The 12,399-nt window shown below is 43.1% G+C and overlaps 1 protein-coding gene across 2 annotated transcripts in view; it reads right to left on the reverse strand.

Annotated features, from left to right (window-relative positions):
- Positions 1-12,399, reverse strand: part of WTIP (WT1 interacting protein) — an 83,554-nt gene that overhangs the window by 7,181 nt on the left and 63,974 nt on the right. For both annotated transcript variants that reach the window (XM_068411633.1, XM_068411634.1), the window contains 3 exons: positions 4,759-4,821; positions 2,195-2,325; positions 1,069-1,120 (listed from right to left, as the gene is read on the reverse strand). In XM_068411633.1, the coding sequence (XP_068267734.1) occupies positions 1,069-1,120; positions 2,195-2,325; positions 4,759-4,821 (246 nt within the window). The remainder of the gene's footprint in view (positions 1-1,068; positions 1,121-2,194; positions 2,326-4,758; positions 4,822-12,399) is intronic.

Below are 12,399 nucleotides of genomic sequence, written 5' to 3' on the forward strand. Positions count from 1 at the left end.
CTAGCCATCACATGAGTCAGCAGTAGGACTGCTTTTTTTTTTTTCTTTTCTTTCTTTCTCTCTTTTTTTTTTTTAAACTCATTTTGTAAGACACTAATTCAGTGAAATTTACATAGGGGTTTTCTCCTCACATCTCATCACCAGGACAAGCAGTTCTGTCTCAGCCTTTATAAGGTTTTTAGTTATGGAAGACCTGGCACAGAAACAATAATGACAAATAGAGAGGAGCATGCGGAGTGACGGAGGTGGGCATGCTGAGGGGCTTTAGCCACAGGCTTTACTGGGGCACAGCAGCTTATAGGATGCAAGCTCTGGCTCTATAAACATGACAAGAGGAAAAAGAGGGAGGCACCGAGGCCCTTGCTTACAAATGAGCTGGTCAGTGACCTCAGCAATGGGAACTTAGAGGGTCCTGCACCTACCAGAGTATGAGGGAGCACCACTGCGGGCAGGCACAAAAGCGATGTCTTAACACAGAAGTCTCACCATGCGAACTATACTGTCAGGATAGGCTCCGGCTGCAAGCAGATCATTCACGTGGCTTCCCTTTTAGCCAACTTTTCTCTGCCTTTTCCACCCCTTTGAGCACTTTCATTACATTGCCACTCCAGGAGGACAGACTGTGTGGCCTTTCCACAGGGTCACGGTAACCCTCAGATGTCTTTTCAAGTTTGGGCATCTTAACAGATCCACATCAGAAATGCAAAGGTAGCAGACAAGGAAAATTGCTACTTGAGCTAATGGGAGATTCTAAAAATAAACAGGGCTTTACTTCTTGGGTTGTTCTTGGAGCCCCAGTCAGGGCTTTCAATTAAATGAGATTTACAACAGCATAATTAAGACCTGGAAAGCACCCTAAAGATACAAAGTACCATGCTGCATAAGTAGTATGACTATTACAACCTCTGGGAATGTTTGGGAGTGACATATTGCTGAATTGTATTTAATTTAGCAGCTGACATAGTATAGATTCTGGAAGAGGGAGGAAAAGCATCTAATGTGCTTTTAGAAAGTGTTGATATGCCAACAGCTGTTTTCTCTACTGAGTCAGTGCATGTTAACATGTACCTGTGCTGGTAGGATCGGCTGGTTACAGGAAGCGCATTTTGGTGCAAAAACCCTAGGGAGCAAGAAGAAAGCGTTCAAATCACATTTAAATTTTCTTCAAAAAGTAGAACCAAGAAGAGCTACTCTAACCATGCCTTGTTTTTAGCAAAATGTAGATCCATAGGATTTGAAAGACAGCTAAATGTTTGATGATATTCAGGGAAAAGGAGATTTGGAAGAGGCTGATCTACCCCAGCTTTATTGCTCAGGTCTTCCTGACCTCCAGGCATAGTGAATCCAGCCCTGTTCCCACATATACTCTTTCTCTCACCTTCCTTTACTCATAAAGAGTTGTCTTTGACTGTAAAGCAGCTCCCGACTTGGGGACCGTCACCATCTGACATCAGGAAGACATAACCATGCTAAATAGGAGAGGGGCTGGTTGTGGGTAGGATCTACTTAGACCAAATACATCAACTGATCTTATTATCCACAGCTGCATTTTACAATAATCACTGGGCCAACATTCACTCTATCCCTGTAACACAATCAGCTTGGTACCAACAGGGTTGAGTTCAGCGTGATTTACTCTTGCAGCATAAACACAGTTATTGGTTGACTGAAGCTAAGAGCACTCACGTTGCCTTTGAGGGGGAGCAGAAAGGAGACCAAAACCAATCACTTAAACCACAAAACTTTTTGTCAGGTGAGGCTAAAATCATTCCAACACTAGCTGCTAACTACATGTCTACTGTCCAGTCTAGGTTAACCTAACTCACATTCGCCAGTGTCATGCACTACCAGAACCTGAACTCTTAGAAACAGCCAGCAGAACCTACCATCACGTGCAGAATTAGCCTGATCTAATTAGTACTGGAAGTCCTGATAGAAGTAGAGAAACAACCACCAGAGAAGTACATCCTCTGACACAACTTGATTTTCAACCTCACCTAGCCACTGTATGCCACACTGGGCCCAGGAGGTGCCCTTTAGTCTAGCTTTAAAATACTTTACAAATGCAACATGTGAAAGCAGAACCATCTAAGCAAATAGGAATGACCCTTTTTATCTACTACAAGGCTTATAACTATACCAATAATTTAACTACTATAACTTTTCCAAGCATGCAGTGGATTAGTGTACTTACGTATGGTAGTCTTTGACACAGTAAATATTGTTCTCCACATCTACAGTGAAGGGGACTCCATCCAAACACTCGTTACACACCACGCAGCGGAAGCAGCCAGGATGGTACGACTTCCCAAGGGCCTGTAAGATCTTAAGAGGCAAACAGCAAAATAAGTGGATGCATGATTACATGAGATCCTCCCCCCATATACTGCTGTGCCTGATTCTTAATAATGACAGTGAGAAAAGCAGGTCAGGATGAAATTACCACTCTGCAGATCTGTCAGCAAGGGCCCTTTTAAAACAATCGACTTGCTTATTTCAGTGGGTTTCAGTACGCTCCCAATAATGAGAGAGAACTGTGAAAATCAGGCTAACGCCCATCAGCCAATACTGCCAACAGAAATGAAAAATGGTTTCAGAGACCACTTATTGGAAAATCTGTTCAGCCAAATACAAGTTACTGGGATACAGAGTTAATTCACAAAACTTAACAGGCTGTGACAGACAGAATCCAAACCAATCATTACTCAAACTTAAAAAGTAAAGTAACAAACCAAGCAAATAAATAGGTGTCCCTTTATTAAGGATCCTAATCCACCACAGTTACTGACTGGTTATCACTCAGTCATAGGGGCCCATCTGTTTCTGTTAAAATGTCGTCTGAATCCATGTGTTTGGATACAGACCCATCCATCTGCCCAGGCTTTTCCCACACTGACCTTCCCTATTGCATTTTAAAGGTTTCCAGGAAAGGCCTGATGCAGGCTTGGCTACTCTACTACAGAACAGATCCCCTCTCTCCCAGCGTCCTTGTATGAAACGCTCAGTGTGGCACGGGGACATCAAGGAAGATGCACCAAGCCCATGAACAAGCCTCTGGGAAGAGTGAGACACGGTGTCATCTTCAGGCAGCTCTCAACAGGTTATAGCACCAGTTGCATGTGTATCAGGTGTAAGAAATACCTTTGGAAGGTAATTTCAAAAAGCTAGCAGCGGTGCTCAGCTTGGAGCTGCTCATAAGCTGGAGATGAAAAATCTCCACAGGCCAAGCTCTCATACCCCTGTAGATGATTCTATGAATAAAGACCAAATCAACAGGAAAAAATGCACAAAATCAATTTAATTTAACCTTTTTCCCACCCCCCCCCTCTAATGAAGCCCTACAGCTCTCTGTTCAGTGAGTGGCATCAGACTCCATTTGGTTTGCAAGCCTGTTCCTAGCCAAAAACAACTCATCTCTGTGCGTGTGTTGCTATCTAGGCAGCTACGTGACACACGCTGTTAGGCTGGCGTGGTGGTGCAGCCACCCCTTTGCACAGAGCAACTCCTAACTCAGCTGCACTTCAGCCTTGAGCAGCTCCAGTTGCACCCATGCCTGCGGGGCTGCAGCTCTCTGCTCCGCAGCTGTACGCAGGCACCACCGCTGTGCAGGCACGTTCGTGGTGCGCGCGCTCCCAGGGGGAACACGAAGGCATTAGCCAAAGAAGGCTGCTTAATTCCTGGAGCTCCCAGGGCTGTTTCCTTTTGTCAGCGCACACTTGCTGATGGGAGAAAGGCAGACAAGCACCTGCCAAGCTTCCAGCTACTGAGCTCCACCAACGAGATGTTATGGACTCTTGCCCGGGATTCTGCAATTAAGGGCCAGCTCAAAGCATGCAAGTCAGGATACCCCTCCCCCTCCCAGCATGACACAACTCTAGAAATTTGCTCTTGGGCTAAAACGAACAATATCCTTGTCCAACCAGTGGTGCCAGGATACATGAGCCAGAATCCTCATTAGTGAAGTCTCCGTTCCAGCTCCTACCGAACCTCTGTGTTTGCAATGCAACAGCTACTTCTATTAGGTATACTGAGGTTCATGTACATTTTAAAACAAGAGCAAAATAGATATACTACATGATCTGCACTTCTTCAACGTGCAAGTGACTTCATTTTGTTTGGAAATTTCTGCTTAGGAAGAACACACTACATCCTTCCTACTTTCACCCACTGAAATGATGCCAGCAGTATCTGGCCCAACCCATAGCCCTTTGATTTTTTTATTACAAAAGTAACTCTGACCCCTGGCTCCCTACAAATCCCAGTGGCAATAATGCATTTTAACTGACGTGGAGCAAGTGGCAGAAGGTAAATAAAGCAAGTCACAGAGCAGGCAACAAACCTCAGGACTATTGATAATGTCCCTGTCCTCTCTAGCCCAGATGCCATCCACTTGACAGAGCTCTTGCTGTTCTACTTAGAGAACACAGCCTCTGTTTTCCTTTACCATGTTCTCATACAAAGCTGGGCTGTATCTTCCCCCTTTAGTATTAAAATTCTATTTATCTTTTTTTTAAACTGGCATGTGGCAGAACAACAGCCTCCCATGATCTCAGGTAGAAAAGAAGACCAACTTACTGTACTTAATAGTAATAGAGCATGAAGATATTTTTATTTACTGCCTCAGTTTCAAAAATTACCTTGTCAGCAGTGAAGACACAATGATAGTGTGACTAGGGGAAAAGCACAATGTCTCACAGCGCGCTACCCAAAGCATGTGAAAAGCCAGCTACCCCGCGGTTAGGAATTCAGGTCTCTTACCATTTCCATTATGAGGTGTCCACAAACAAAGCACTTGTCCGCTGTCTGCTGAAAACCTGAATACTGTTCAAAAGACAGAAAAGAAAGGATTATTAGTAGCCACTCCTCTAGCTGCAGAAATACCTTTGAAGTGAACACCACGCTATTTTCCAGCCTGTGCTGTGTATGATAGCAAACTATACAATAGGTTTGGGAGACACTGACTCAGAAGCCTTTGCTCTGCTCTTGCAGTGTGCTCAGATACCAGCTTGGCCTTCTGATCCACTGCAAACGTTGAGATTTCCAATGTACCAATATTATTTTAAGTTTGACTTTTATTTTTGAGGTCTATTTGGTGAGTTTGCGTTTGGTATACTGGAATTAGCTTGAATTCACTCTTCTGGTTGTTGTTGTTGGGGAAGTAAATAACATAGGACTTACCTCCTGACTCCTGTTCCCATTAGTGACCAGATGCTTACTGACCACAGATTTTAGACCTACATTTCAATCAGTGCTATATGCAGGCTAGAAAAAATGAAGACAGGCCCAAGGAGGATTTAGCTGCCTCGTGGATATAAAGCTTTTTATCCAGGGAAGAATCTAAAAGTCCAGTTGTAGGAGCTTGGGCTCCCTGCACAATGTGGGCAGCAGTAAGGTACCTGAGGAAGACGATACAAACCCTGCCATCAGCCTGTGGTCCAGCCTGCAATGGGAAACGGGAAGGCTGGGCAGGCCTGGCAGCAGAGCCCTCTTGGGTTCGGTGCCTGGGGCACAGCAGCGGGGAGATACTTCGCCCACTTGGGACCAAAGCTCTGTGTTCCCTGCCTGAGTGTTTTTGACCTTAACTTTGTACTTGTGTCCCCAAAGCAGATCCTGTTTCAGATGCCAAAGTCTGTCTTTAGCCCTGTGTTTAGAGATACACAAAAAATATCAAGGTTATCAGGCCAGACGACTGACCTACCAAACAACTACCCTGCAGGCAAGAGGCATTTGCCTGAAGAACTCCAGCCATGTAATTTTGAAACTGGTATTTGCAGTGGCTGAACTTTACCCTCATCCGCTGCAGTCCCGTATGAACGAAGTGCTGCGTGTGCACTCTTCCCTGCCAGAGGGAAGGGGTGCCCAGTTATTTGTATGGAATTGCAGAGTGATGCTTATTTCAGCAATTAAGGTTGCAGCAAAGCTCACCTGAAACGTTAGTTGCACAAGACAAAAGACAATGGGGAGGATGAGAGTAAACCGGACTCTTCTCACAGAGCACAGGTTAATTGGCTCAGGCATCTAATGCATCCTCAGAGCCTCAGCCCAACAGAGCTTACGGCTCGCTCCATTCCCCCCTTGATTTAGTGAGGATTAACTGTCCCCTCACTTCAAAACCCATAGCGGTTCCCAGCCTAGAGCTGCCATATGTTTTCCTTTTTATCGGTGTGAGGGGATTACATGTTATTTCAGATCAACAGGTTGGAGACAAATTATTGTTGCTATGCAACAAAGTGATTATGACAGAAAAGATCTCGCAGACACTCTGACATGCCCAGAAAGTCAGTAAATGATGGTTTGGCAGCTGTCACAGCTCCAAATTTACTACACGCTAAGGAACACAGCTCATGCCATCTTAAGAAACTTTGAAGCTTCATCAAAAGAGACCAGGGTGTTGAGGGACAAATGCAGCAGCGGGCAGTCCTAGCTGGCTATTTCTGCAACATACCGGCTTTTTGCTTTTTTCTTACTGATGTGGAAAAGAGGCCTCACTTCTTGGGATGCTTCTTGGCTGCACTGTAGCTGAGTAACCATCTGGTTAGACTATTTCCTAAGGTTGCAAACTCGAGGAAACAGGTGGGCAGGTCCTAATGGCACAGACAGCAGAGGATTAACAATAGTACAAACCCAGCTAATTCTAAAATCCTGCTGGAATGAATTTACCAGTACCATCTGGCTGTCATTTGATAAGGAATGCAACGGAGCATCTACCCAGCTATTGATTAAGAGGGAACATTATTCCCCAGGAACAGAATAGCACAGTGGTCAGATTAATGTCATTTATTGCTAACTAGATTGTCATAAATTACACTGTTTGTCAGAAAGAAAGGTTTTGCTGACATAAAATCACTCTTTATATGACTAACCCTATTAAATTAAAACCATGATTTGTTTTTAACAAGAGAATTGTTATTTGTCAAACACATCCAGAACTGGATTAACCAATTAAGACGACTTTGCAAAACGGCAGTAAGTAATAGCAGTGATAAAAGACTTTGCGGAGTCGGGGAGCTGTCCTTTAACACTACACTCTTCTCTTTTCTGATCACAGTATTGATCCCAGACAAACCAGAGATCTCATTCAGTGAGATCAGGGTTTTGGATTCATCTCTGCTTGCGCTTTAAATCTATGTGGACTGGAAAAGAGTAACAGCCTCAGATCCCAGCAGCAGCGTTTCCTACGTGATGGTAGTACTGCGGACACTGCCATTTAAAGGTGAACAATAAATGATTTTCTCTACATTTTTGTAGCTCACCTGTCAACTTCAGCTTTGCAGTGTTTGTTCTTAACTTGGAGAGCTCAAAGAGGGCTGTTGTGCTAAGTTTTCAGTTTTAGAAGCAGAGCTTACAAACAAAGCCTTAAAATACTACTCAAAATTGGCAACCTCTGTCTTTGAAGCACTTGGTTATTATTGACCTTCACAAATCCAGCGTGTGCAACAAGAGAGAAGTTGTGACTTGCTCCAGACTGCAAACAAGGCAGAATGGCCTCTATTATCTCTCAGCACACAGAAGAGCCTCCCCAATGGTGAGTTCCCAGCGTGGCTGGGTGGAAGAAGCACTGGTCCCCCACAGCTTGTGAACTAGGTAACTGCAAGAGAAGATGAGTTTACGCTCTGCAGACTTGTAGCCTCTTTTATTACTGACATAGTTGGAGGGAGGAAAAGAGCTTTTGCACACACCAGCCCTCCCTCACAATCTGGAGACGTGAAAAACAGACTGAGGTGAAACAGTGAAGCAACACAGGCCGATAGGCAAGGGTCTAGTGGAGAAGCCAAATCACAGCTATGCTTCCTGCACATGTGGTATTTTATACCTACAATGTCACTCAGGGCGCAGCAGGGCTGGGCTCAATCCTAGCCTTACTCTGTAAGGGTTTCATATGGGCCAGCTTTTAAAAAAAAAAAATACTTTGTTGGCAGACCAGTAAGTTGATGTAAATACAGACCAATCTCAAACTAGACAGAAATGTTCAGAAGTCTACAGACAGTCTGTACCCAGGACAAATAAGCAGCATAATTTTGAACCTTCCCAAATATTCATTATAGATGCTCATTAAGCATATACAAAAACACCGAAAGAAGTTGTTACAAAAAAAAAAAGCAAGCTCTGAAATTCAAAGCTGAAAATGAAGTGTTACCCTTTACTCTCACTTTTGTGACTTAGAAACAAGACGCTAGTTACCAGGATGCAAAGAAAAAAAGTGCATGTTGAAGACCTGGTATATTATTTCTCCTGATTTCTTAGTTTGGTCCCAACTGTTTTCTCCCGTATTTACCTTTTCCTTGACTTCTCTCCCAGGATAATAAAATCTCACTTTATGTGCATGAATCAAGACTTTGTAATCAAGCTCCTGAATGTTACTTTATAAAATAAGACTCTGGGAAACTAAAGAAACCTTGAGAAATATGTTAATTATGTTAGAATAGAAGAGTAAGAGTAAGTAGAAGACTTGGCTGGCTGAACTTTTGTTTGCTGTCCACTATACTTTGATTATTAAACGGGAAAAAAAATCTCTAATGATTCTGTCCAAGAGTCTTTGTTTCAATGTAAGAGGAAAACAAGTCCCCTTCTGTCCTGAATATTTAGGCCTGTTAGTGTCCTCCTGTGATAATCTTGGGGTTTATACCTCTTCTGTCTAATGTGCAATATATCCAAAAGAAATCAACAATGAATTTTGAGCATATAATGAACAATTATGCATGGAGGATAATCCCACCAAGTACTCCGAGAAACAGTTTCTCCTGTCTGCCCTCAGTCCTGTAACCTATCTGGGTTCTCTACCCAGGTTCTTTTAAAGTTTGATGTTCTCATCATGATTTTCAAAAGCAAACACATTCAGAAAATAACATGCCTGAAAAAGGCTTCAGGACCCAAAGTTTCTACCTTAGGCAATGCCAGATCTTTGAAAAGACATGTTGCTGCTTCTCCTTCGCATGCCTAACCGTGCCCAAGGAGAGGCTGATGCACTTCCCTGCTGTTATGCGCTCAACAAAACAAAACCTTCCTCCTGGAAACAGACCCTGGAATCTCATTCAGGCCCATTTTCTTCTTTGATGAGGATGTTCAAAACCTGCTAAAGGTTTGTGTGAGCAGATCGGGTGGTTACATTTCAGTAGGTGTGGCCGTTGCTGCCCTGGTAATGGTATGAAGCCGTAAAAACTACAATTCACTGTTACAGCACTGCAAAGTCACTGAATGTGACTGCTCAGCCTATACTTGAGATTCCTACTCTTTTATGCTTTAAGGGCTTTTGAGAGGGATGATCAGGAGTTTTTGTCAAAATGCTTCAGGCATTTAATTCTGAAAACTAATTTCTGAATTGGGTGCTATGTTAATAATGTATTCCAACCCCGGGCTGCCTGTAATCCCTCACAGACTCTCTTCTCCTTGGTTTCCCATTAGCAGAGCATCTGTCTTCTCGCTGCTTTATTGTTTGCTCTCTGCGTGGGACCCTTAGTACATGGGACACAACAATGCAAGAAATTCATGGGATCACATTAAGAGAGGGAGAGAATATCAAATTTGGTTTCATGCAGATGGGGTTTTGTTGCTGTTTTTTTACACACTTATTTAAAAACCAGAGATTAAACTGAACTGAACAAAATGGGGCCTTCTCAGTCTCAAAGATACGGGAGCCTCATGGCAGGTGGCAGAGATTAAACCAAAGGAAAATAGTCCAGAACTTTACTCTTCATCTCACTGAAACCCTTCCACATATCCTGTTGCTTCACCTTGTCTCGCTGCCAGTGAGGAAACACTACTGCAGCACCTTACCTTCTTGCTTCTGCATTTCCACTTTGAAGGACATGGGTGGGGCAAAGAGGGACTTCATGTTCTGCATGGACGGTCTGGTCACACACAAAACTTCGCCAAAACCCAGGCGTTCAGCTGGCAGCTGACTGCCTTAGCAGTCAGGCATTTTATAGCCTCCGAGAAGGGAATAGCCATTTACTTCCTAGAGAGCCTACAGAGACCCATGTGTGAGCACTCACCAAGGCCACTTTCTGACTGATTAATTAAGAGGCAATAATGATTTTCTTACCTAGATCTTCCTGAAAAAAACTTCCGTGGAAGCTTTGCAGTGACAATGATCAAGAAAACAGTCTGAAGCAACAACCTTAACTCTGCATCGTATCATACAGCCCCACATCTATTAACTTGATTCACATTGTACAGCACTTCATATTGCACAGCGTTCTACTCTTGCTGCGGGTTATTTATTGTCACTGCTACCATCTATTATGTACACTGCGAAATAAACTGTCTACATTAGAACATATCTTACTGGAAAAAAAATTATCTGGATTTTATTCAAAACAGTTGTTGAAAGATTTCAATTCAAAACATAACAGCTACTAATACCAACGTTTACTACAGAAGTGGAAACACGCCACTTTCTCACATGTTTTTTTTCTAACTCTCCCATAGAAAAAAATTAATGCTGTCTGCTTACAAGTGTTTGGCAGGAGTTACACATAATTAGAAAGAGCTCTAGTTCTTTTAAGTGTGCTTCAGTTATTGTAATTTATTTTTCAATGTAATATTAAGAAAAACAGAATAATCTGACTTTTTGGATCGCCATCTCAAGAGGAAATATGGGACTGACTATCTGGCATGAAACAAACTGGACTTTGTAACACACTCTGCAAAACATTCCAATAGCAGATGTAAAGTACGGGACAGTTGCAAAAGCTGGTCCGTAGTGATACGTCCCAGGAAAAAAAACATCTTGGTCTTTCCTTGTCTATTTTGTCATGGCCCAGGGAGTGAGTCCTGTGACCCATTTAACAACCCGTAAGCCAGTTCAGGAAACGCTGAGTATCCTTTTAGTGCACACAGGCCTTTCTCACACATTGACATCTCATCACATTATGTTTATCTACATTATCACCCGAGTCTAGGTACTGCCTTTGTATTGCTCTTTTATAAATCTGAGATTTTTCTGGACTCCAGTTGGTCTCCTATTTCAAAACACCAATTTTCTTCAATGAGCAGACCTGCAGTTTGCCATGCCATGCCGTGTTTGCAGCATTCACCCTTAAATTTCTCAGCCTTGGTGCCAACATTTTTATATGGGCCCTAGCTTAAAAAAATTGTCCTCTGGGATGAATTCCTGGAAGAAGATCCAGACCCCCCTGAAGTCAATGGGCCTTCTGCCACCAGCTTCAATGGACTTGTAACTTCTTGATACAGGATACAGCACTACAGTATTGTGTTGCAATGAGAGGGGAACCCAAACTGCCAGCTCTACACACTCTTCATACTGATTCACATTCAAGTCCAAAGTGCAGAGGCCAATCAATATTTGACTATCCCTAAATATTTTGAAATTTGAATTTTAAGTCCACCTATAGATTTGATGCAACACTTCAATTCAGAATACCCCAATTAATCATCGTTACTGTCAAATTTGTTCATAAAATAAAACCAGGACCACTGGCATACTACAAACTTAGGAAAGACTAAGGAAGGAAAGAATTCAAATTTTTTTGGCAGGGAGGGGCTGGAGGGAGACACACACAAGTAACAACATGAACTTCACACCCTCATGCGCCAATTACAGTAACACACTATAATCTGCCTTTGTTTTCAGTGACAGTATTTGGGAGCACAGCAACGCTTGGCATTCATGATTCTCCTGTCCCAACCTAGAGCTGTCAGCACCTTGAAAACGCTCACAGACTTCCTTACACTTCTTACATCAGGAACATTGCTGCAAACCCCTTTCCAAGCTTTGATTCCATCATTCTGTTAAACATATCAATAAACACCCATGTCTGTGTGGTCTCTCACTGGAGTACGCTCTTTAATAGCAAGTCTCCTAAATACAACATCCTCACAGTCATCTAGAACTCCATTTGCTCTGTGATTCCCATTAGATATGAAAGGGACACAAGCTGCAACTTTAATCATTTACCTTTTCAGCTGAGTCTATTTTTTCTGAGAGTCTCGCTTAGCAGCAACGGGCTGTCTGACTAATGCACTAGTCCCAGTGCTCACCTCCCAAGGGGGATCTCCAAACATTTATACTCGCTGAGATGGAAAATCAAACCTCTGACTCCAGCTGACACCAGCTTCCATTACACTAAAAAAAACCCCATCTTCCTAAGGCCTCAGCAAGTGGGACGAGCCATTTCCCACTGCCAGGCTTGGAAAAACAGCATGTGCACAAACTGAGAATAGCCTTGTTAGTATTAATATTTACATTGCAGCCATGCCCAGGGGCCCAAATTAGGGTAAGGGTCTTGTTGTGTTATGAGCTACAGAAGATGCCCTGCTCACATGAACTGACGATTACCCAGTGTCCTCCGTTGATATCCTATCCCTTTCCCCCATGAAAGGCTGATCGTTTCCATTTGTCACCTCCCTACCAGGCCTGCACACCCTGATTCTTTCACA

The sequence above is a fragment of the Nyctibius grandis genome, chromosome 12, assembly GCF_013368605.1.
Source record: "Nyctibius grandis isolate bNycGra1 chromosome 12, bNycGra1.pri, whole genome shotgun sequence".
In the NCBI taxonomy this organism is placed as follows: domain Eukaryota; kingdom Metazoa; phylum Chordata; class Aves; order Nyctibiiformes; family Nyctibiidae; genus Nyctibius; species Nyctibius grandis.